Below are 23523 nucleotides of genomic sequence, written 5' to 3' on the forward strand. Positions count from 1 at the left end.
TTCCTATTCCCCTGCCTGCTCCTTCCCACCAGAGATGGCTGGGAAGGGGGTCATCCCCTCCTAGGATTCTGGTGAGTCCTGGCATGGCCTGAATGGAGCCAGCAGCTCTCTGCTGATAACAGAGACACCAGTGCAGGTGGCTTGGGGCCAGGTGTCTTTATTGGCCCCTTGGGCGGCCATCAGACGTTGTTGGGGCTGTAGCACAACATGTTCAGCTTGATGTTCTCATCCCAGTGACGCAGCAGCAGGAACAAGTGCCTGGCTGCCCCTTTGAGGCAGCCCACGTCCACCCCCTCGGGCAGGCGCTGTGCCTGCAGCCACGCATCCGCCTTGGCTGCCACCAGCTCCCACTCCTCAAAGAACCCAGCGCAGCGATGCTCCAGCCACGCCAAGGCCACCGCCGTGGCCCAGCTGGCACTCTCCAGATCCTCTGGCCCCGTGTCCTGACAGCTCACACCGGCCTCAGAGGGGGCAGCCGAGTGGGGCCCGGTGTCGGACTCGGAGCCGTGCCCACTGTCCGCCTGCGCCCACACGGCTGCGCTGGGCACCTCGGAGCAAGTGCTGCGGGATGGGGGCGAGCTGGGCTGTGGGGCTGTGATGGGCTCCTCACCCTCCTCAGCCCCGGGTCCTGCCTCAGGCATGCTCCTGGCCCCTGGGGACACGGGGCTGAGGCTGGCACGGTGGGAGGCGTAGGGGGAGGCGCGGCGCAGGCGGTCCAGGGGGATCTGCACCACTTCAGAGAAGCTCTCGGTGAGCTGGAATGGCCCCCGGGCTTGCTGCAGCTGCACCTGCAAGGAGGGGGACAGACGAGTGGGGAGGCAGGCAGGGGTGCAGACCCACTGCAGCACCAAACACTGGGGGCTGCAGGAGTGTCCCTGGGGCACAGGGACAGTCAAATGCCCCCCAAAAAGCCAACCAAGATCCCCAGAGACACTTAAGGATGCAGCAGGGCTGAGCAGTCAACTACTGGGAGCATCTTCCACTGCTCGTGCTGCCAGGCACGACCTGGGTGGCTCAGCTGGCACCCAGCAGGGCAGGTCCCCCCGCTGGGATGGGGACAGGGGACAGGCAGCAGGTCCTTACCAGCGGGAGGTAGTCATGGCTCGCGTGGTTGCTGGAGCACTCACTTTCTGGGCTGAGGCACTGCGGGCGCAGCACCAGGCTGGGACCCCTGCGCCTGCTCAGGCTAAACCTGTGGGGTCACAGGCAAGATAACAGGATTGGGAGGAATTCCTGAAAGACAGCTGGACATCAAACTGCTGCAGGGAAGGGGCTGGAGTACCAACCCCCCCCCCCCCCCCCCCCCCCACTTATGCTGCAGGAGCTGGCAGGGGACAGGGGGCCAGCAGCTTCCAGAAAGTGGCACTGTCCCCCTCTCCCCACAACCCGCCATTTTTTGGTCCTTTGCACCCCCCCATCCCACAGTGTCACCTGGAGCCTGCGATGCTCTCTGTGGATTTTTGGGAGCCCATGGAGGTGGTGGAGGGGCTGGATGGAGGCCCTGCAAGGGGGAAGAGTTAAGCACAGTGGGAACATGAGGCACCCAGAGGTGTGTCCCACTGCCAGTACCTGGGAGGGCAGCTCAGCCCATGTGCCCAGGGTACTGAGGGCACAGTGGATGCTCCAGCTGTGGCAGGGCATTGAAGGTACCCCATCTCCCACCCTCATCCAGCCCTTGGCTCCCTCCAGCCTGGACACACCGTTTGAGTAGTTCTGCTTTTCCCAGCCAAAGGTAGGGGAGGAGATGCTGCCCAGAGACCTGGCAATCTCGTCTCGCTCTGCAAAAGAGCAAAATCTTGTGGGGCCCTGGGCTCCAGGGACCCTCATGGCTCACAGCTGCTCTCAGGGGCTGCTATGCTGTCCTCCCACACCCCCGTCCCCAGTACAGGGCAGGTGCCTCTTCCCGGATATCCACAGCACCCTAGGCAGGACCAGCCCCACACAGGCAGCAGCTGAGGGTCTCCAGAGACCCCAGTGCAGATCCCTGGGGAGCATGAGTTGACATAAAGGTCTAAGTCAGTACCTGCAGTGCCAGGTGCCTCATCCTGCTCCTCTACATCCTGCTGCTGCCCCTGACCCGCTGAGGAGCTCCGGTGGTGCCAGTTCCCTGCCGCAGCAGCTCGTGTCCGGCTGGCTGAGCCAGCTGCAAGGGATGATGCCACCTGAGCCCTCTGTCCCCTTGCTGCCCCCTCCCCCTCCCACCAGCCCCTTGTCCGTACCTATGCCCCACACCTCGGGGGCTGCGGGCAGGGCTGCCTGTGTGGCACCGTCCACGGGCACCAGACGAGTGTAGAGGGAAGGCACGTTGCAGGCTTTGCTGGTTTGCACGGCTTTCAGGCGGAACCGGCGGGCAAAACCTGCCCGGAGCAACGTGGTTAGAGCGGGGGGGATGCCGGAGCCGCACCGGGGAGACGCACCAGCACCCACCCTGCTCCAGCTTGGCTTCCCGCTGTGCCACGCTCTCATTGTCTCGGACCACGGAGCGCGCTGCCAGGCGATGCAGTGGCTTGTCCCAAGCTTTGGCCACCCGCCGCGGCGGGTCCCCCCTGCCCGGCCCCTCCCGGGGCTGCAGCAGTGACTCCAGCGAGGCTGTCACTTCCCAGGACACCGGCTTGCCGGCTCGCAGCGCGTGGATCACCACCTGGCAGCGCAGGGGCATGCTGGCATCACCCAGGCTGGGCTGCCCTGGCTCGGGCGCTGGCGAGGCACTGAAGAGGTAGGAGGGCTCCACCAGCATGTCCCAGTCCAGGTGGGTGGGCGAGAGGAGGTTATCTGGGCAACGGCAAAGGCTGGGCTCAGCAAGGCGGGGGCACCTGGCTCCACCCCACCGCCCTCGTCCCCAGAGCCAGCACACACTTGACTCCACTGCACTGGGCTGCGTTTGCAGTGGCTGAGGTCCCAGCTCATCCAGCCGCCCCTCCAGGGACTGGTTCCTCTTCTGTGACACCTTTTCCAGGGCCTGGCAGAGCCGATGGGCATCCAGCTCCCCGTGTGGCGTGGAAAAGCTGCGCCCAGCCAGGGCAGCACGTGCCAGCACCTTCTTCTGCTGCGCCAGCTCCTCCGTGCTCAGGGCCACCGTCACCTGCGGTGGGGACAAGGCTGTTGGCAAGCCTGGCACAGAGCTCAGATTGCCCTGAGCAGTGATGGGGCACCTGCACCTCTCCGGCTGCTGGCTGGAGCCTTGGCTGTCGTCAGCCCCAGTGCTCTGCAGGCTGGCATCAGCTGCTTCCCAGGGATGTTACCCTGGCACCATAGACATGGGAAGCACCCACACAGGAGTTTGCAAACATCCCTGGGGACTGACTCAGGCTGATGCTGGAGTTGCCAGGGATTTGTGTGTGTGCAGAAGTGAGATTAACTAGGATACTCAGGCTGGATGATGTTACAATGGGATGCATTCCCCAGTGCGGAGTGATGTCCCTGCATTGAGATGCTTCCCCTAAAAGCCATGTCAGGGCAGTGGCACCCATGCCACCTCTAGCCCCAGCAGCAGGGAGTTGGGAGGATCATGTACTCTGCAGGGAAATCACTTACGCTTGACATTTCAGCAGCAAAGGGCACCAGCTGTGCTGCTGTGTGACAGGAGTGGGTTACCTAAGCCACTGGGAAGGAGCGTGTCCTGGTGCTGGGTGACAGCTGGCCTCACCAAGCCATGGGGCCATCGTCACCGGGGCAGCTGCCTTTCCCCATCCCAGCGACCCAGCTGGGTTTTAAACCCAGGTATGAAGCAGCAGGGATATGGCCCACTGCTAATGAAGCATCTAGCAGCGTTGGCTGAGGGAGTCAGGCTGAAGCCCAGCCAGGCAGCCTTTCCTCTCTGGCTCAACAGATTTGTTATGTGATGCCAGCCCAGCTATTTTCATTTGGTCTCTGCAGCTTTAAGGCGTCACTGAGCTGGCTCAGGGGTCTGTTAGAGACTCAGCTGACTGCTGGCCAGGGACACTTAAGGGACCAGCTGCTTGTTCCCCAGCTGTCCCACTTCAGTAGGGCAAAACCACTAGGAACATCTTCATGGCATCCATTGCTGATCCTTGCTTAAAATTCAGGCTACCGCCCTCTGTTTCCCAGCCCAGTGGGCAGATGCCTGGGCATAATAGGGCAGCGAGGCTCCAGCTAAGCCATGAACAACCCCCACGCCATGAGCCCCTGCACCCCAGTGGCCTCCTACCTTGGTGCCAGCTGGGGCAGAGGGCAGCGGGGCAGATTTGGTGGAGGACTCGCAGAGGGACAGGCTCTTCTGGCCCTGCTGGGAGGTGACATCAGCACCAGGGGCTGAGGAGCCACCCTCGGGGGCCACATCCCGGGAACCAGTGGACTCGCTGCTGGTGGAGCTGCGGGAGAGCAGCCCCTGGCTGCGGTCAGTGCTGACAGAACAGTGTGTCAGGACATACTGCTCCTGGATGTAGGAGGGCTGGTAAATCCGCTTCCAGATGTCTCCCCCAGAAACAGGATCGATACCTGCCCGGTGAGCAGACACCCTGTTAGCCCATGGCTCCCATGACTGCTCTCTGCCCCCACTCTGGACCATACTCACTCCGCTCTGACACCTCTGTACTTCCAGAAAAAAGCTCCAGGGAGGCATCCCCAGCTCCTGGGTTGCTCTGGGGTGGCTGCCGGCTCTCCCCAGGACTGGGCACTTCCTGCTGGGAGAGAAAGGCTGAACCCCGGGAGCTCTGGCGAGCCCCTTCCTGGCCCTGGGGGAGAGAGGACACCACCATCAGCCCCCGAGCTGGGGGAGCAGCCGGTAGCACAGGAACCATGCCATCCTCCCCAGGCCACTGCCAGTCATACCAGTGGGCGCCTGTCCCCGAAGCGGGCGATGTTGTAGAGGACACAGTAGCTGATGAGGCGGTCACCGGGGTAGAGGGCCGGGAGCTCGGTGGGCGAGAGCAGAGCCTCCATGCTGTCGGGGACGTACCAGTCGATGGTGATGTCGCTGATGGCTGGCTCGATCGCCTTCTTCAGGGACTTGATCAGCTGGGGTGGGGAGTGGAGACAGTGTCAGACACGGCGGTGTCCCCAGTGCCCCCCCTGCCCCGCCTGGGTCTTACCTTGGGCTGCAGCCTCTCGGCCGGACTCAGGAACTCGGCACGGCCCCGGCTCACCTTGGCCATGGCCTTCAGCAGCCGCCGGCACGCCCGCGGGCCCACGCCAAAGCTGAAGCACCTGCGGGAGAGCCAGGGGATGGAAAGCCATGGCTGGGCTGGGTCCGGGGGCTGGCAAATCCAGTGGTGAGCCCTTTAGCAGGGATGGGCAGGGGTATCTGACAGCCAGAGTGTTGCCCTGGCTCTGTGCTGGGCTGGGACACCCCAGGAAGAGCTGAGGCCATGGGCTGAGGGATGCGATGGGTGAAGGACACCCTTGGGGCAGGCGCAGGTAAGATTTGAGGCTGCACAAGGAGAAATCAGTGGGAACAGCGCGGGGGATTTAGGGAACACTGCCGCAGTGCTGGTGCCGTACCTGACGGTGCTGGCCTGCCTGCGCACCAGCCGGAGGATCCTGCTTGCATTGCCCACTGCCGCACCGGTGAAGAGGAACAGCTGGCGAGGGTAGCCGTGGTGGAGGGGCTGTGCCAGCGCCCAGCCCAGGGCTGCCAGCAGGTTGGTGCCACCGGGGTCTGCCCGCAGTCCGCCGAGGTGCTCGCAGGCACGCCGCAACGTCTCCTGTCAGCACAAAGAGCCGGCCTTGCAGCGGTCCCCGGCTCACCAGCCAGCCCCCACCCCAAGTCAAGGAGCTGGGAGAAGGACAAAGAGGGTTTAGTGGATCCCCAGGATTTGCCTGTGGTACTCACGTTGCTGCAGAGGCGACTGGATGGGAAGAGCGGCTTGATGTCAGCGCCGAAGCTGGCAAGGTTGAGCAGTGTTCCTGACGGGAGGCTCTTCAGGGCCACCAGCAAAGCCTCCTGAGGTGACAGCAGGGACCAGGGACAGCTGCTAAAGGCTGGCCACCCAGGGAGCACCCCTGGACCCATGGCCGTGCCTCACCTTGACCTTGCCAAGGTCGGGGCCGCTGATGGAGTCGCTGCGGTCAATGAGGAAGAGGATCTCGCGGGTGACGCTCTGCAGGTCCCCGGGGACGCCCTCCACAACCGGGCAGAAGTTCAGCATCAGCACGGGGTTGGGGAAGATGTCTTTGTGGAAACGCTTCTGCACGAAAGCCACCTGCGAGCCAGGCAGGTCAGAGGCTTTCTCACACCCTCCAGACCACACCAAGGTCTGCCTCACCCACATCCCACCACCTCTCCCTTTCCTCCTCCTGGCTGGGGCAGCAGTAGCTCTGCCCTGTCACCTGTCTCTCTCCACTGCTGTCCTTCCTGGCAATCTGCATGTAATCCCGGCGGCTCCGGATGTGCGCCTCGTACTCAGGGTATGTCATGGTGCCATCCTCGATCACCAGGTGGGGGCTGTGGGGCTCTGGGGGGCACAGGAGTGTTTCGAGTTACCCTGTGCTGCAAGGGGCTGGGGGATGCTCTGGATGTTTCTGGAGTGATGCCTCAAACCCTCCAAGGGCACCATCTCCCCTCACCACAAGGGTAGAGGATGATCTCCAGGTCCCTGTCATAGCAGTGGGACTCAGCTAGGGTGACACGGGTGGTGGTGGCAGAATTGGCCCAGGGGTCGGCGTCAGCTCTCAGGGCGTGTGATGGGCTCTCCAGCCCTGCAAAGGAGGGAAGGCAGCAGGTAAGTCCCTCACAAACCCCCTCCTCAGTCCCCCACCCACCAGGCCTCACAGCAGTGGCTTGTTCCAACAGAGTTAATGGGATTGACTGGGCCAGCAGCAAGGAGCACATACCCACCAACCAACCATCTTTCCCTCCTCACCCACCCTCTCCCCAGTGCATCACATCACCCCAGGAAAGGGGGCTGCTGACCTAGAGCTGCCCAAAGCACAGGCAGGGTGACTTTGAGGGGTCCCAGCCCCAGGGATGGAATGGAAAAAGGGATTCTTCACCTGGAGGGAATGCAAGAGGATGCCCAGGAACAGGCCCTCACATCCTCCTAGAAGGGAGGGACCAGGGAACATCACCCACATTTTAAGGAGGTTTTACACAACCAACTGATAACATCCAAGCCACCCTCCCTACCTGCCAGCAAGCAGGGGCCCTTCACCAGCAGCTCGAAGGCGAACTCGTAAGGAAAAGGGTTGTAGGGTCGTCCACGAAAGACATCCACATTCTCCACAGGCACCACAGTGGGTGACTGGCTCCGGGCACCTGGCCCCCCAAAACAGCTTGTGGGGCTGCAAGGGGAGAGGGCGTGATGGCTCCTGCCCCCTTGGCCTGCTCGCCCAGCATTGGCATCGCCCCCCTGGGATGGCAGAGACTGAGGAAGCCATGAAAATCACCATAGGGCCAACCTGTCGTCACACAAGCTTGCCGGCTCGCTCTCGGGGTCGGCGGGGACGTGGGGTGTGAAGATGGGGGGCAGGAGGAGGCGCAGGGCCCCATCCAGCAGCGTGGGCAGCTCCTGCACTGTGTTCAGGGTGACAGCCAGGCTCTCCGATGGGCACAGTGTGCCAGTGACAATGATGAAGGTGGAGCGCTCCACGTCCTCATCCAAGACAAGGTGGCCTAGGCAGGAGAGGGAGGAGGAATGGGGGAAGGTCAGTGAGGCATGTGGGATTGTGGAGGGAGTCCTTAGTGGCCCTAATTGCTCCCAAAGGTGACAGCAGAGCACAGGTGTCACGAAGGCTGTGCGCATGATGGCAAAGCCCCAGAAAAGGTGGAGGGAGGGGAAAGGAGATGTTGAGATCTCCAGCCCCAGAGACCCGCCAGGCACCGGGGCAGCCTGGCAGGGGCTCTCGGCCTCTCGTATTCCCCCACACTCCCCCCGTGCCCATTCTGAGCCTCCTGGCCAGGAACACCCAACAGCAGCACCCATGCCAGGCGCTTACCACTGGCACAGCAGCGCAGCCGGCCGGGGCTGGGGCTGCACTGGAGGCAGCAGTCCTGCACCCGGTGCCGGTTCTGGACCTGGAATGTCACCCGCCGGCTGCCCACTGCCGCCTCAAAGCCGGCCACCACCTCCGACTCCTCCAGCGGGTAGATGAAGATGCCTGCAGGCAGAAGAGAGCCCCGAGGCAGATGCCAGCATGGCCGCTGCTGTGGCACGAACGGCCCATGGGAGCCCCACTGAGAGCCCGTCTGACTCGCAGCACGACTGAGACGCAGGCGAGTGAGATACAGGAGCGACCCAGAGCGAGGATGAAATCCTCCTATTCCTCCGTGGTGGCAATCTGTTTGCTCAGTCTCACTCTCCTCCTGCCCACAGTGTGTGACAGTGGCCCCACCTCTGCTGGCCTCCGTCTTTACTCCCCAGACTGAGCAAGGTTTGGGGATCGGGACACAGATGGGCTGGAGACAGGATGCTCACCAGCACAGGGGTTTTAGGGGCCGTGCAGGCAGCCCGGGTCCCTGCTAGACCTGATAGCCCTCCCTTACCTTCCACAGGCTCCTTCTGGGGGTTGGTGTAGGTGAGGTGAGCAGTGATGCTCAGGGAGTATCCGTTGGCACAAGCCTTCACCGTGGAGCTCTTCAGGGGCAGAGCCTCCCAGGACAAGAGGGCGTAGAGGCCTGGCATGGTCCCTCAGTGGGCAGCTGTGAGCAGAGGGAAGGCAGGCACTGGGTGCCCAGGGACGGGGTCTGGTGGAAGGGGCTTTGCCCACAAGCCATTTACATCTGCCCAGCCTGCAAGAGGGAGCAGGTCTGCAGCCCTCCCACATCCCAGGCTGCCCTTCAGCATGCACAGAACACATGGACCTGGGCCCAGCTCTCTCCTTTCACCCCAGCCCACCTGCAAACCAGGTCTGGAGCCACAGGAACCCACAGAGAGGGCAACAAAACTCCTGTGGGCAGTGGTTACATGCAAGCCCCAAGCCCTGGCAGACAAACAGGGACTCCTGAACAGAATGGATAATGGCCAACCACATGCAGCCCATCTCTCAGCCACCTTGGAGCAGCTCCAGAGCCTCTCCAGGCCATCTCCTGCACTGGCTGGGAGAGGAGCGTCTGCTGCTCCCATCTCCATTTGTCCACAGAGGTTACCAGGGTAATTTGTTAAAAAAAAAAAGCCAACCAGAAGGGTGAGAAGCCCACAGTGTAACTAGGACAAAGCAGCCAGCAGTGTTTGCTGGGGGTTTAATAATTAACAACAAGGTCAGTGCTGCATGGAAGAACAGCACAGAGGGAATGCACTGCAGGGTGGAGCCCGACAAGTGGATGATCATCACCTTCTTTGCCCAGAAATGGATGTGTCTAGGGTCCCAGCTTTTGGCAGGAAGAGAGGTGGCTGGGGATGCCTTCCAGCCATGGCACCAACCCACTCCATACCTCTCTTCCCCTTGGGAAAAACTCCCAGGAGCATCATCACAAATAATTGTCAGGAGTCAAGGCATCTCTCCAACATCAGCCCACCCTGTGCCATCAAGTGTTTGTGTAAAATATTCCTGTCAGCCTTAGCCCTGGCTATGTGGATCTGTGGACAGTGTGCATGGGGTCTGCTGCACACGTGGGTCTGCACCTCTGCTCTGCCCCAAGCACCTGTGACCCAGCAGCAGCAAGGCCCTCGCCCCACGCCATGTGCTGGTGCTCCAGCACACAGTGTGCCCAGGGCAAGGACAAAGCCAGGTACAAGTGAGCCATCTGGTGCCCCCACTCCAGTGGCCTTCATCCTGGGAACAGCTGATAAGAGCTTTGGTAATGGGAGGCTCGGGGTGCCCTCGGCATGTGGTCACAGAGTGGCTCTCACAGAGCATCCTTGACAGCGGAGCAGGGCTACATCCTTGGCAGCACTGGGACCAAACTCTCAGCTGGCACAAAACAGGGAGCCTTGGAGAAGTGCATTAGCTACATGGCTGCATCCCAGGAAAATCAGTCCATTACACCAGAGGAGAGCCATTTACATGCTCAGCTGGCATTGCAGGGTTAAGCTGGCAGATCCTGGCCACCCAACCACACCCCATCATCACCAGCCCTCCACCCTCTGTGCAGGATGCTGCACGCACTGCTGCACCCCCCAAACTGCTCCCAGCACACAAGGTGGCACAAGGTCCCTGCACAGCCTGCTGTTCCTCCACACTTGCAGTTCCACAGCTGGGAACAACAACAGCTGGTTCCTGCCCTGACCACAGCACCCAGACGGGATCTGGGGACCAGGATGCCTCCAACCCAGCCACACTGAGCATTAAAGATGTATTTCTCCCCAAAGCTGTTTAATTTGTTCCCAAGGCACCCAGTTTGATGCCCAGCAACGTGCCCACTGTTTGCCGTGCCGCCTGCTGGCCGGGTCACTGCCAGCTTGTTTACCAGGGACTTACTGGAGAAGCCGTCCCAGCCGCGTTTTATCACTTCTCCTTACATTTACCCTCACAGAGTAAACAGGCCCCATCTGGCCCTGCCACGCTTTGTGCTGACTGCTCTAAGCCCTGTGGTAATGAATAAAACCAGACCTGATGGTCCTCACCCCAGCCTCTCCATCCTTTTTCCCTGGGGCAGCAACTTGTCCCCAGATGCCAATGTGGCATCACCAACAGGTCCCCAGCCCTCTCCCCATCTCCAGCATTATTTCCAGTACCTTCACAGCCCTCTCTTCTTCCTCCCATCCACTTACTGCCTGCAGGAGCTGGTTTAACCAGCAACACCCCCAATATAAAAGGGCTACAGCAGGCTGGGGGTAGTTTTCTGTGCTGGCATCTAAAAACTGTCTGTGAAGGCAAGAGGGAGCTGACTCTTCCCTAGGTCAGAATAAATCAATGTTTCTCTTCTCACCTGTGGGCAGGCTGAGTTTTCCAGCAAGGCTGGAAAGGGAGGCAGGTGCCAGAGCCCGGCAGACTCTCCTTAGCTACCTGGGGAGTTGCCAGAGTTTCACCTGCTGCAGCGAAAGCCGCCCAAGCCAGGGTTCAGCATGGTCCGGGGGAAGGAGGAGGCCAAACCCGACACAGGCAAACCCAGGGGAAATTTCCATTGGTGACAGATAGACAGGAAGGTTCAATAGAAAGGATGGAAGGAGAGGAGCCTGAGCCTCTGCAAGAGTGCCTGGAGTGAAGAACCATTGCTGCCCCTGCTGCTCAACTGCCTTACCCCCTGCTTCCCCAGCCTCCCCTCCCTGCGAGACATCCCGTGGGGCACAAAGGCAGGAGAGCAGGATCCATCCCGACTCCTGGAGCATGGAGAAGGCCGTGGAGCCAGGAGATGATGGTGCTGTTGCCCTATACCCCTGGGACACACCACTTTGCAGAGCCCAAAGAGGAGTGAAGGGGAAAGGATTTGATGGATGGGGCAAAGGATTGTCTCCAGCCTGAGGTGCCTCCTGCTTTGTCTGCTGGGGAGTGAGAACAGAGAGCAGAGTCCACTGCACACGCGCGTGCAAGCTGGCACTCACACCCTGACTCCGACACCGCATCCAGGACCACCACCTCCAGGGCCTGAGCTGCTGCTCTCGCCTCCCCAGAGCCACTAAAACCCCTGGAAAAACCCATCCTTTTGTCAGGGAACGGGAGTTACTTGTCCTCAATGCACCCTAACACAGGCACTCCCCAAAAGAAAAGTCTCATCCCCATGGATTTCCCCTGACAAAGGCAAATCCTGGCAGGGCAGCCCCACAGAAGGGTTCCAGTGTCCCCCACCTCGGGACATCTGTGGCATGGGCCAGGGATCCGTCGCTGATAACCTGGAGCGTGTTCCCAGCAGTTACTGGAGCCAGCCCTGTCTGGTCCCAGCTGGATGGTGATTTCAGCACTTTTGTGGCCCTGCTGTCTCATCTCCACCTCTCACTTCTCCTATGACCCAGAGCTGCCCTGACAGTGGACACGCAACCCTGGGACACCGAGGAATTGCGAGACACCCTCAGGGTCCTAAGCCACCATGGTCCCTCCCCTGCCTACCCCTGGCCCTGGTCCTTACCTGGAGGAGGAGGATGAGGATGACACAGAGGCGGCAGGCTCCTTTCAGCACCCGCTGGATCCCTGCTTTCTGCAGAGCCCTCTTCCCTGGGGATGGGTTTCCCTGTCCCTCTGTCTGGGTGCTGCGGTACCCGGGGGATGAGCGGTCCTTCCCTGCCTCTCCCTGCTGCAGGCTCCCTCTCTGGCACTGGCTCCTTCACCGCCCTCGCTCCATCCCTCACTCCCTGTGCCAGCAGCAGAGCTGCTCCAAGCCCAGCCTCATTAAAGAGACACACTCCCTATACCGGCACCCTGGGGGGGGGGGGTGGGGGATGCTCTCACGGGGAACGCTGGGGGTCTCAGGGGACAGCCAACGCCCTCAGAGAGTGACAGGCACCAGTCAAGAGCAGAGTCCATGGCTGTGGGCTGCTCTGTACCCACAGAATAGCAATGTCCAGGCAAAGTGGTGAGACCCCTGGTGATGCTGCAGCAAGAAAAAACATGGGGTTTGTCGAACTGTGACACGTAACCACCCCCTGTGTGCCCTCCCAACAGATCATGAGGCAAAATAGCCCCCATCAACCAGCTGAACTCTCCAGTACAAATCATGTTGGCCACAAGTGTCACAAGCAGCTTCACGAGAAAAGGTCTCAGCTGCCCTGAGACCATAACAAAATGACTGGGAGCAGGTAGATGCTCAATATCCACCCCAAACCCAGATGCCCTGGGGTACCACTGGGCTTTCCTCATCAGCCTCCATGTGCTGCACTGAAATCACAGCCTTGAGGAGCAGGAAAGAGAGGGGATTCAGGGACAGCCCAGCTTTTGGGAGACAAGTGTGACAACAAGCCCCCCCTGGGGAAGGTGCAGACAGTCAGGAAATCCCAGCAAAGTCAGGACATGTCTGCTGGCAGGGAGCTCTCACAGCCCAGGGCGCACTGGGAATCCCTCAGCCACTGACAGTCCCACGTTCCCAAGCAGGACCAGAGAAATCCTTCAGATTTGGGCTAATCCCTGCCCTGCCTTTCCCAGGCAGCTCCCTGTGCTATAGATAGGACTGTGCTGCTGCAGCTCTTTTTATAGAGCACACAGAGAGGAGTCCCCCCCACTCCCCGCACCACAGAACCCACCGCCACAGCCACACCGAACCTGGAGCCAGTCCAGGCACAAACTGGGGCAGAAAAATTCAGCAGCACCACAAGGGGAGCAGTCCCCAGTCCTCAGCAGGTATTTTTAGATCTCACCTCTGAGCTGACCCATATGCCACTGCAGCTTCAGCTCCCTGACACGGGTTTCACAGGTGACAACAGGAGCAACGGAGGGAAATCTCAGTGGAAGACGCCCTTGGCTGCACACGGTAGCATGAGACACACTCCTCCTGCCTGACCCCTCACCCTGAGCTTTAGTCAACAATTATCTCTGGCCAAGAGGCACTTTGTGCATCCCTAGGGCCCTTGCTAGAGCACTCTGACCATCCCCTCCCCATGTGAGATGCCCCATGGCATATCACTTCCCCTCCCGGTGCAGAGAGGAGAGCTGAAATGTGCAGCTGCTCCCCTTCCCTCTCCTTTACAACCACAGGAGAAGGATGCTAATCCAAGTGTCATCCCCCTGTGACAGCCACCAGTTCTGGGAGCTGCTGGAGGCCCTGCACATACCACAACACATCCACGCAGCCTGCGACGTGCATGGGACTCCTGCTCCCATCATCACAGCAAGCGCCACAGCCACACCAGCCCCAGAAAAAAAAAAACCCACAAGCTTTGATTTTTCTCTGAGATATCATTTCTAGGCCAAGCTGAGGCAAAGAAAAGCATCCAAATGTGAGTGCTGGTTCAGTGCCACCAGGGGCGATGGAGCTTGGCCAGCCCACAGCATCAGACGTCGGCCCCGGCGTGACAGCAGGTGAGTAACAACGGCCCATGCAGCACTGGGGACACACCTGAGTCTCCCCAGCGTGCTGGCAACTTCAGCAGGAGACACAGAAAAGCTCCATCTCAATCTGCTCCCAGCAGCATCAGGTGTTTGTGTCCCTGCTCTGCCCTGTCACAGCTTCCCTACAGCTGTTCATCACTGACACAAAGAGACCTGGAGAGCTTGGCACTGCTCTTCAGCAGAGTGCTGAGCTAAGACGTGTTAAAATCTGCAAACAGGGGCCCAGCTCAACCCACGACTCCATTCAGCATCCTCACACCCCAGTAACACCTCACCAGCAGCTGCAGCACAACCCAAGGGACCAATCAGGATCTGGGTATTTATCCTCAAATCACCTATTTCTGGAGCTGAATTATCACCCATTGATAGGGCTTGCTGGAGAGGGCACAGACCACAGAGATTTTTCAGATGCTCTCAGGTCCCGAGTCGCTGACAAGCCCTGTGAATTTAGTGTGAGTTGAGTTATTTTGGGAAATAACCCAAAACCCAGGCTGGCAGGAACTGTGCTCAGTGCAGCTGCAGCTCCTCAGACCCCGCTGAAGATTGCACAGGCTCGCCTGTAGGGAGAGGGGCAGGGGTGTCCTGTTTAGCTGCTCCATAATAAGCAAGAACTAAACCAAATCCTGAGGATGGGTAGCCATGGGGGAGGAAGGTGCCAGTGGTGTTTCTGGTCAAAATCAGGCACACTTCAGCTTAACCTGCATAATATTGGTCTGCCCAGCTGTGGGGAGTTATTTACAGAGGGCCTGGAGGGAGGAAATGAAACCACACCTCAGCAGAGATAGAGATGGTTGGTGGAGACATCTGGGATCCTTGGGGAGAGGGACTGGGAATGCTGCCAGCACTTCAGCCTGCCTAACTGAAATCTTCGTAGGATGCTGGCAGAGATAGATGGAGGGGCTGGAAGCCCCTGTGGGGCTGGCTCTGACACAGACCCAGGCCACACACTGGTGGCTGCTGGATTTTCTTTCGGCAAGCGAAAATAACAGAGGCTCCCAGCCGTGGAACGGGCCCGTGGGGGACCTCGCAGCTGCCTCGCCGGAGAAACCGAAACTGCCTGGATTTGAGGAACCCGAAACTCCCGTGCCGATGAGTGAACTTCCTGCAGGGGGGCCGAGCCCTCAGCGAGGCTCGGAGGTGGGGCTGTGCCATCCCTGCGCCGGGACCAGCTCACACGGCAGCACAGCCGCACCGCGGGCGCTCCAGGGTGGGTATCGCCGCTCCAGCTTCTTGCCCTTCTCCCGAACGTCTGCTCGCGGTGGGACGTGGAGGTTCAGATCAGCTTGGGCCATTGGGGCTCGGCGGGCTCCCGTCAGGTCAGCCTGTCCCTTCACAGTGGAGCTCGAGAGGCTCAGCCCTCTGCCTGCGGGGGGGGGGCTGCGGGGTTTGTCACCAGCCCGGTGTAAAATGTTCGGGGGTGTCGGGGGCGGCGTGATGCGGGGGAAGGCAGAGGGATGTCGGGCCCGAGAGGAGCGGGCATGCCCGGGCAGAACCCGCGGCGCGAATGGCCGAGCGGCTGCTTCCCTCTAGCGGGGACCGGGGGCTTGGCCGACGGCTGCGCCCAGCCCAGCCCAGCCCCGCACCTCCCTCCCGCCTTCCCTCCCGCACCCTCGGGCCGCCGCCCCTGCGCCACGCGGTGAAGGCGGGACGCGCTTCCGGAGCGGCGGCGGCGGAGCGGTGAGAGCGGCGGCACCGGGCGGGGCAGCTCCGCGCCGCGGTCCCGGAGCGCGCCTGGGATCCCCGGGGTGGTGCTGGGGGTTCCCGCCCCCACGCCTGCCCGGCACCCCCGCCTGGCCGAGCGGATGGGCCGGGGGGAACGCGCCTGGTCCCCGGGCAAAAGTGGCTCCGGCGGGCACCGCTGCCGCGTCCCGGCGGAGGTGGCTCCGGGGGGCCGCTGTGCCCCCGCCCTATCCTCGGGGCGATCTGGGCCGGGTTGCGGGGAAAGGGGGAGAGAACAAGCACCCCAGATGGGCCAGCTGCCATTTCACCGTGACACGTGAGCCGAGGGAAGGTGTGGAAGTAGCAGTTCTGGCAGGGACACGGTGTGCCCTGGAGCAGGCGCAGGGAGGGCCAAGAAAAGGGAAATAAGTGTTATAAAGATCTGCATTAAACTTCATTCCATGTCCACAGTGTAAGATCCTCTGACCTGTAGCAATGGGGAGACCCAGGAAGGAGTCTGCTGGCACATCATCCCCCCGACCAGCCACTACTGCCTCCAAAACTGCTCCCGCTGCGCCCCCGCCTTCCACTTCAGCCACCCGGGCCAAGGCCACCGCTGCAGGGAGCCAATCCCGAAGCACTTCGGCTGCCAAGGCTGCCACCCCCACGCAGGGGCGGGGGACAAAAGCAGACTCTGCTCAACCGAGATCCACAGCATCCCGCGGGGCCCGAGGAGATGCTGGGGACAAGAGCAGAGCACCCAGCAGGAGTTCTACAACCCAGAAGGCACTTGATGCCAAGGGAGCCGCTGGTCCTGCCAGAACTGACCTGTACCCACAGAAGAAGCAGCCTGGGGCTGACCCGAGCAAGGCCTGTGACCGGTTCCTGCCCCCTCTAAAGAACAAGGACATCCCGAGGGTGGAGGAGGAGACGCGGGGCCAGCGGGAGAACCCCAAGTGGTACGAGTGGCGGGAGAACCGCATCACTGCCTCCGTGGCTCCCAAAATTGCCAACAGCAGGTTTGCCAACAGCAAGACAGATGAGGTGCCCAAGTCCTACCTAAAAGAGGTGGTGGGCTCTGGCTCCAAGGTGCAGACCCCAGCCATGTCCTGGGGGATCCGCAATGAGAAGGTGGCTGTGGAGGCCTACAAGCAGAAGTTACAGAAGGGGGGCAAGCCAGTGCAAGTGGAAGACTGTGGCCTCTTCATTCACCCAGAGAAGAATTGGCTTGCTGCCAGCCCAGATGGGATCATCAAGGATCCAGCCACAGGGAAGGACCTGGGGCTGCTGGAGGTGAAGTGTCCCTACAAGCACAGGAACAGGACAGTGCGTGAGGCCTGCAAGGACAAGGACTTCTGCCTGGAGGTGGATGGGGATTCCTATGCCTTGAAGAAGAATCATCCCTACTTTACCCAGGTCCAGTGCCAACTGGGAACCACTGGCTTGCAGCGGGCCGACTTCGTGGTGCACACCAACAAGGAGACAGCTGTGGTCCCCGTGGAGTTTGACAGGGAGTTCTGGAGGAAGACTGTGCCCAAGCTGGAGAAGTTTTACACGGAGGCAGTGATTCCCCACCTGGAGCAGCAGGCAGGCAGCTCTGTCTACGCCAAGGAGGAATAGACCACTGCCTGCCTACCTCGACTGGATACTTGTTTGGCTGCATAACTCCGGCTTTGTTCCCTTGCATAGAAGTTAGACCCAGGTTAGTTGCTGTTCCTGAACTGAACTGATTGCCTTAGAACTGAAAAGCTGTACCAGCAGGATCCTGCTAAGGGTCCCCAAAACAAGTGCCTTCTTGCTGCCTCAGCCAGGTCAGCAGTCAGACCCCAGAGCCTTCTTGTCCTGTCACCCTCACTGCATCCCCCACCTGTCCCAACAGCATGCCTGATGGAAGCTGGCACACATCTGGATCTGTAAATGAAACCAATGACATTTCTGTGTTGGAATTAGAGGCTTATTTTGTGAAGAAAACTGGAACCTTTGGCAGCTCAGTTGCTGTCGGGACTAATTTCTAACTGCACTCCAGAGTGGAGACAGAGACAAGGAAGGTTTGTCAGAGCCCAAGAGCAAAACTCTTCTTTTGAGGCAGTGATGCGCCTTAAGCATCAGAGCAAAGGCACATGGACACCCTTCCTTCCTGAGCCAACCTGTTGATTCTGTGGAATAACCCATGACATTCCCCATCAGATGGCAGCAGGCTCTGGAACATGATTCCCACTGAAGAGGTTGTCCCCCAGGCCATGCACCTCCTGAGGACCTACCCATGGAGCATCCCTGTAAACTGCAGCAGTGTGGGGAGGTGGTCATTGCCAAATTAAATATAAATGCACTGGTCTGCTCGTTTCCTCTTGTTTTTGCAGCTTGGGGTTTACCTGGGGAAGTATCAGGGCTGAGAGGTGTCCCTACACCAGGTCCCCTCCCAGCCACAGCAGAAAGGAAGCAGGGGAGCTCTTGGGTCCCCAAGGGACGTGAGAATCAAGGTCACTGACCTATGCCAAAGCCACCACTGTTATGGCAAAAGTATTTATTATATACATAAGACTCCAGTCACACTCCACAGGGCAAGGACCAGAATTCGCTATAATACAAATAAACTATAATACAAAGTAACTATAATACAAATTAACTATAATACAAATTAACTATAAAAACATAAAGCACTTTTGGGGCCCAGGCTTTCCACAGGAGGAGAGAGGCACAGGGACAAGCCTGGGGGCTGCTGTGTGACAGGGGGCTGTCCCACACCCTGCCCCCAGCTGTGGTCCCACAGTAACCAGATGTGCAAGTAGGAAAGAACCCAGTTAAGAATTATAGTCACGGGGACTGGCAGGTAGGGGCTGAGCTGAGTGTCACCAGGACAGGAGTGGGGCCTGCATCCCCCAGGGAAAGTGCAGAAGGCACATGGGCAGGGCTCTTTGGAGGGGCTGTGAGGAGGAGGTGGGATCCAACAGTTAGTGCATGTGGGGCCCCAGGAGATCACAAACACTAACACACCACCCACAGGGATGAGCATCTGGATCACCCTCCTATCCCCTGCACACTTCTGGGATAACCGAGCTCTATGGCCAATATGATCCTCGGGGAGAACACGCAGGGCAGCTTTCAGGGGCCAGAGGTGTGAGGGGACAGTCTGGCCCTGTGTCCCAGCCCCTCCCCTGCCAGTGCATTGATTGTCTAAGTCTTCAGGTTAAAAAGGGACCCCCCGGCCTTCCTGCTCTGCAGGAGCATCAGTCAACGAGGCGCTTGCGGGGCACTGTCCGAGCTCGGTTCGAGCGGCGAATCTCCTGCTTGGCATCGCGGCACCGCTGGCAGATGAAAATGTCAGGCACGTTGGATTTGCGGATCTTGGCACAAGAGAGGTGGATCCAGGTAGCGCACTCGTTACATTCGATCATGGGCCTCCCTGCAAAGGGCTTCATGCAGAAGCAAGTGATGAGATCCCAGGCATCGTCATCTGCTCAGGAAGAGAGAGACACTGCTCAGACACCGCCTTACCAGCTGCAGGTCTGGTTGTGGCCAGACCAGCCAGTTTTACTGGTGTTCAATGGGACAGACCCCCCACTCACCTTCTGCTTTGGTGTTGGGAACTTCTGTGAATTCGACTGCTAAAGTTGCAAAAGGGGGAAAAAGAAAAAAAATCAAAACCAGATGAGTAAGGCAGCCCTACACCCCACTTCAGACCTGTTTCAGGTCTGCACCATTTGCTCTGCAGCACAGAGCTACCAAAAGGCTGGTCAGCTTCCTGCCCCCTGCTCTTCAGTCCCCCAGGTCCCAAAAGTATTCCTCTTGTTGGGAGAAGCCTGGGCTATGGACAGGCCCACCCTGTGGCCAGCAAGGGTGGCTCCAGCTGAGGGAGGGACAATGTTTGGCATTGGCTGCAGCACAACAGGGCCCTCCATAATCCCCCAGACACTTACCACTGAGCTGGGAGGTCTCTCTGCTTGTATCTTCCCCTGTGCTTTGGTCCAAGGTATTACAGGGACTAGGGCTTTTCCTCTCTCCAGAGAAGGGGTCGTGCTCCTTAAGCTGAGGATCATCTGCTGGCTTCTCAGTTCCCTGTGCTCCGTACACCAAGTCCTTCTCCTCCGTCATTGGCTCCTTCAGGAGGGAATTGGGCTGGGGGTCCCCAGGCGGGTTGAGGGAAGGCTCCAATAGCTCCTCTTTCACAGGAGACAGCTGTCCTGCCAGTGCAGCCAGCTGCTTCACCCCATCCTGCTCTGCCCCAAAGTCTTTCCAAGCACTCAGCGGCACCCTCTTCTTCACCTCCTGCTCCAAAATGCGTTTCTTTGCTGGTGGTTTCTTCCGTTTGATCTGCTGGGGCCGGATGTTGTAGAAGGCGGTAGAAAAGGCAGGGCTGCTCATTAGCAGGCCACTGCCCACAGGCCCCCTGGCCACAGCATTCCTGCTCTTCCTATTGTCCATGGGGATGTGGCCATCAGAGGAGTGAGATGAGGTTGAGCTATCGCTGTCCTGAGTGCTCCCCGTGCTGTTCTGGGGGCTCATGCTGCCTCCGTGGGTCCAGGGCACATACTAGTGGCAGGAGGGGAAGATGAAGAGGATTAACAGGGGAGACCAGAGCACAGGTATTTGGGGTAAGGAGAGAACGACTCTCCAGCAGTGTCTACCCAAACTTCAAGGCCAGACTGGATGGGCCCTGAGCAACTTGATCTAGTGGGTGGCACCCCTGCCCATGGTAGGGGAGTTGAAACTAGATGATCTCTAAGGTCCCTCCCAAACTAATCCATGATTCTCAAAGATTAGGAGCTGAGTCTGACATGGCAGGGAGACCGGGAGAACCAGTGTCTTTGTAGAGGAATGCTGTGCAAGTCCACTTACCTCCTCAGGGTACGGGATGTAGCCTGCATAGGCCAGAACGAAGGTGCAGAACTGGTTGAAATCCTCCACAGTTCTCCGTCGTTTCTGAAGTGGCTGCAACAAACACCACGAGTGGATTAAACTCCCGGGCTATCCCAACCAAGCCGATATCACAGCCCGCTCTGGCGGCAGCCCTGGACCACCCGGCAGTTTAACAAGCACAGAATATCAAGGTCACCCAAACACCCATCCTTCCCCTAACTCATCGTCTGCCCAGACGAATGCAGCCCTTCCCTTTAAACTCAGATCCCGGGCGGGGTGGTGGCGGAGCTGGGCGGCGGGGGGGGGGGGAGGGAGGGCCGGACACACGCGACGACACCGTGACGACATGCCGGGACACCCAGAGCCGGGCAGCCGCTGGCGGAGCCTGAATCAGCGGCTCGGGGGCCCGGTGCCGGGATGTCCGCCTGCGGGCGGTGACTCCGGGATGGGGAACGCTCCCGTGGCAGCGGCCGGCGCGCTCGGGGCTCGGTCCCGCGGGGGGAGCGGTGGGAGGGCCGGGCGCCGCCGGCAGCACCAGCGCCCCAGGGGGGCGGCCCCGCACCCCGCGGCCGATCGAGGGGGAGCCGGGGCCGGGCCGCAGCGCTCCCCCCGCGGCGGCGGCCGGGGATGGCAGGGGGTGTCGGGGGCGGCCCCCCCGCACCGCCCGTCCCCGCGCCGGGCACCTGATGGCTCCCAAGATGGCGCCGCGCTGCCGGTCCTGCCCCGGCCGACCGGCCGGGGGGGACCCCGCCCCCCAAACCGACACCCCCGCGCCCGCGGCAACCGCGCCGGCACGGGACCCCCCGCTCCCCACGAACCGACGCGGAGCACCCCCGCTCCCCTTCACACACACGCGCACCCCGGCACCCCCCGCAGCCCCCAGCCCACCCGACCACCCCGGGGCCCCCTCATGGGGACCCCGAGTGCCGCCACCGCCGCCCCGGGGCGGCATCCCCCGCCCGTGCCCACAGCCGCCCCCCGAGGGCTCCTCTCCCACGCACGGCCCCCGCGGGCACACACGGAGCCGTCCCCCCCCGCGCACATACAGACACACACACACACACAGAGGCCCCCCCCCAGCCCTCCACACCAAGCTTCCCCCTCCAGCACCACCACCCCCCGCACACAGCGCTCCCCCACGAGGCCCTCCGCGACACACGACCCCCCCAGCACACACAGACACCCACGGAGGGACCCACAACCCCCCCGCACACACATGGCCACACAGAGGGGACCCCCCCCGTACAGCCACAGCGAAGCACCCCCCCGTACACACAGAGAGCCACACAGAGGGCACCCCCCTCCCTACACACACACACACACACACACACACACAGAGTGAACCCCCCCGTACACACACACAGCCACAGAGAGAGGACCCGCCCGGACACACAGACACACAGGGGACCCCCTCCCCCTCTCACACACACGCAGAGGGGACCCCCCCAGCACGCACACACAGAGAAGGGACTCCCCCCCCCCGCACACACACAGGGGGGACCCCCCCCGCACACACACAGGGGGGACCCCCCCCGCACACACACAGCCACACGAGCCCACCCCCATCCGCGCACACACAGACGATCCCCCCCGCTCCCGAGGGCAGCCCCGCACCCCCGAAGCCCAGCACGCAGCCAGCCCCCACCACGATCCGCTCCCCACCGCCCCGCTCACCTCCTCGGGCGCCGGGGACGCGGGGCTGGGCACGGGGCTGCTCCCCGCCGAGCACGGCCCGCCGCGGGGGCAGGGCTCCGCCGGCTGCCCGCCGGCGCTCATGCCGGTGCCGGTGGCGGTGCCGGTAGCAGTCCCGGTGCCGGTAGCAGTCCCGGTGCGGTGCGGTGCCCGCCGCCGGTGGGAGCGAGGCTCGAGCGCCGCCCCGGCCGCAGGGGCGGGACCACCTGGTGGCGGGGAAGGCGGGGGCGGGGCCTCGCGCCGGCCGTCCCGGTGCGGGGGGGTGCCGGTGAGTGTCCGCCCCTCCCGGTACCGAGTACGGGAGCGCAGCCGGGCTGGACTCGCCCGGACCCGCCGCCGCCGCCAACGGCAACGCCGAGGCACCGCCCACCGCCCGCGCGGGGTCGCGGCTCATGGAATGTTGGGGCTCGGGGGGAACACCGCGTTCGAACGGTCCCCGCGCGCCGGGGCGGAACCCACCCCACCGGGGTGCTCCGTCCGACATGGCCTGGGACAGCTCCAGGGCTGGGGCATCCACAGCTGCTCTGGCCAACCTGTGCCACTGCCTCTGCACACTCCCAGGGAAGAATTTCATCCTAATATCCAAAGTGTCCCCTCTTTCACTTTAAAGCCATCCCCCTTCTCTCATCCCTATCTGCCTGTGTAAAAAGTCACTCCCTCTCTTTAAAATATGTCAACAGCAAAAGCCATCCCAGAATTCACATTTTCTCATTACTAGATGAGGATGGGCACCCCACAGGCAGGTACATAGACAAGGCAAAGATGCTTAATGCCTTCTTCACTTCAACTTTCAACACCAGTGATGGGCTCTAGGGGTCCCTGAGCTGGAGGACCATGGCTGTGAGAATGATTAACTCCCAAACTTGGGCAGGATCTGCCATTCCAGGTGAATCCTTTTATAGGGATGCTATACCGGGCCTTGCGGAATTCATCCAGGAGTACTCAAAAGAGCTGGTGGATGTCATCATGAGACCTCCCTCAATTATTTTTGAACTGCCATGGGAATCTGGAGAGATTCCTCTTGACTGGAAACTGGCAAACATTTTACCTGAAAGGGCTAGAGGGATGATCCTGGGCACTATAGGCCTGTCAGTCACATTTCAGTGCCCGGTAAAATTATGGAGAAGATTATTCTGAGAGTTATGGAACAGCACCTGAAGGACAACACAGGCATCTGTCACAGCCAGCACAAGTTCATGAGGGGAAAGTTCTGCTTGAGAAACTTAACTTCCTTTAAGGACAAGGTGACTCAAGTAGTTGATCTAGGGAAGCCTTGATACAGAATTTGGAGTTCAGTAAAGCTTTCAATACTGCCTCTCCTAGGATTCTTCTGGACAGAATGTCCATCACACAGATGGATAAATATGTCATGCAGTGGGTGAGCATAGGCTCACAGGTCAGGTTATAGTGAATGGGGTGGCATCAGACTAGTGACCGGTCACTAGTGGGGCTCTGCAGAGCTCAATTTTAAGACCAATGCTCTTCAAATCTTCATTAACAACT

The 23523-nt window shown here is 60.6% G+C and overlaps 3 protein-coding genes across 6 annotated transcripts; 1 reads left to right on the plus strand and 2 right to left on the minus strand.

Annotated features, from left to right (window-relative positions):
* Positions 1 to 173: 173 nt before the first annotated feature.
* Positions 174 to 8801, minus strand: VWA5B2 (von Willebrand factor A domain containing 5B2). Its single transcript, XM_053951724.1, has 21 exons — positions 8441 to 8801; positions 7894 to 8055; positions 7345 to 7570; positions 7085 to 7239; positions 6526 to 6657; positions 6289 to 6413; positions 5985 to 6161; positions 5792 to 5902; positions 5461 to 5663; positions 5052 to 5166; positions 4792 to 4977; positions 4535 to 4694; positions 4169 to 4458; positions 2857 to 3082; positions 2428 to 2772; positions 2220 to 2357; positions 2024 to 2143; positions 1701 to 1778; positions 1432 to 1501; positions 1084 to 1192; positions 174 to 788 (listed from the first exon to the last, which is right to left on the minus strand). Exons 1-21 carry the CDS (start codon positions 8577 to 8579, stop codon positions 180 to 182), a joined length of 3876 nt encoding a protein of 1291 aa, XP_053807699.1. The 5' UTR covers positions 8580 to 8801; the 3' UTR covers positions 174 to 179.
* A 5739-nt stretch (positions 8802 to 14540) lies between these two features.
* On the plus strand, positions 14541 to 17805 carry LOC128793249 (uncharacterized). Of its 3 annotated transcripts, none has more exons than XM_053952376.1 (2): positions 14541 to 15019; positions 15943 to 17805. In XM_053952376.1, exon 2 carries the CDS (start codon positions 15967 to 15969, stop codon positions 17089 to 17091), a length of 1125 nt encoding a protein of 374 aa, XP_053808351.1. In that variant the 5' UTR covers positions 14541 to 15019; positions 15943 to 15966; the 3' UTR covers positions 17092 to 17805. The 3 variants fall into 3 exon arrangements, with proteins under 3 accessions (XP_053808351.1, XP_053808353.1, XP_053808352.1); XM_053952378.1 differs by lacking the exon at positions 14541 to 15019 and adding an exon at positions 15112 to 15128; XM_053952377.1 differs by lacking the exon at positions 14541 to 15019 and adding an exon at positions 15407 to 15489.
* Positions 17806 to 17978: 173 nt separating this feature from the next.
* LOC128793239 (PHD finger protein 13-like) lies at positions 17979 to 22345 on the minus strand. Of its 2 annotated transcripts, none has more exons than XM_053952350.1 (5): positions 22003 to 22345; positions 20308 to 20400; positions 19389 to 20001; positions 19038 to 19076; positions 17979 to 18925 (listed from the first exon to the last, which is right to left on the minus strand). In XM_053952350.1, the coding sequence occupies exons 1-5, from the start codon at positions 22102 to 22104 to the stop codon at positions 18699 to 18701; spliced, it is 1074 nt and encodes a 357-aa protein (XP_053808325.1). In that variant the 5' UTR covers positions 22105 to 22345; the 3' UTR covers positions 17979 to 18698. The 2 variants fall into 2 exon arrangements, with proteins under 2 accessions (XP_053808325.1, XP_053808326.1); XM_053952351.1 differs by lacking the exon at positions 22003 to 22345 and adding an exon at positions 21217 to 21276.
* Between the last annotated feature and the right edge of the window lie 1178 nt (positions 22346 to 23523).

Source organism: Vidua chalybeata, chromosome 10 (assembly GCF_026979565.1).
Source record: "Vidua chalybeata isolate OUT-0048 chromosome 10, bVidCha1 merged haplotype, whole genome shotgun sequence".
Taxonomy (NCBI): Eukaryota; Metazoa; Chordata; class Aves; order Passeriformes; family Viduidae; genus Vidua; species Vidua chalybeata.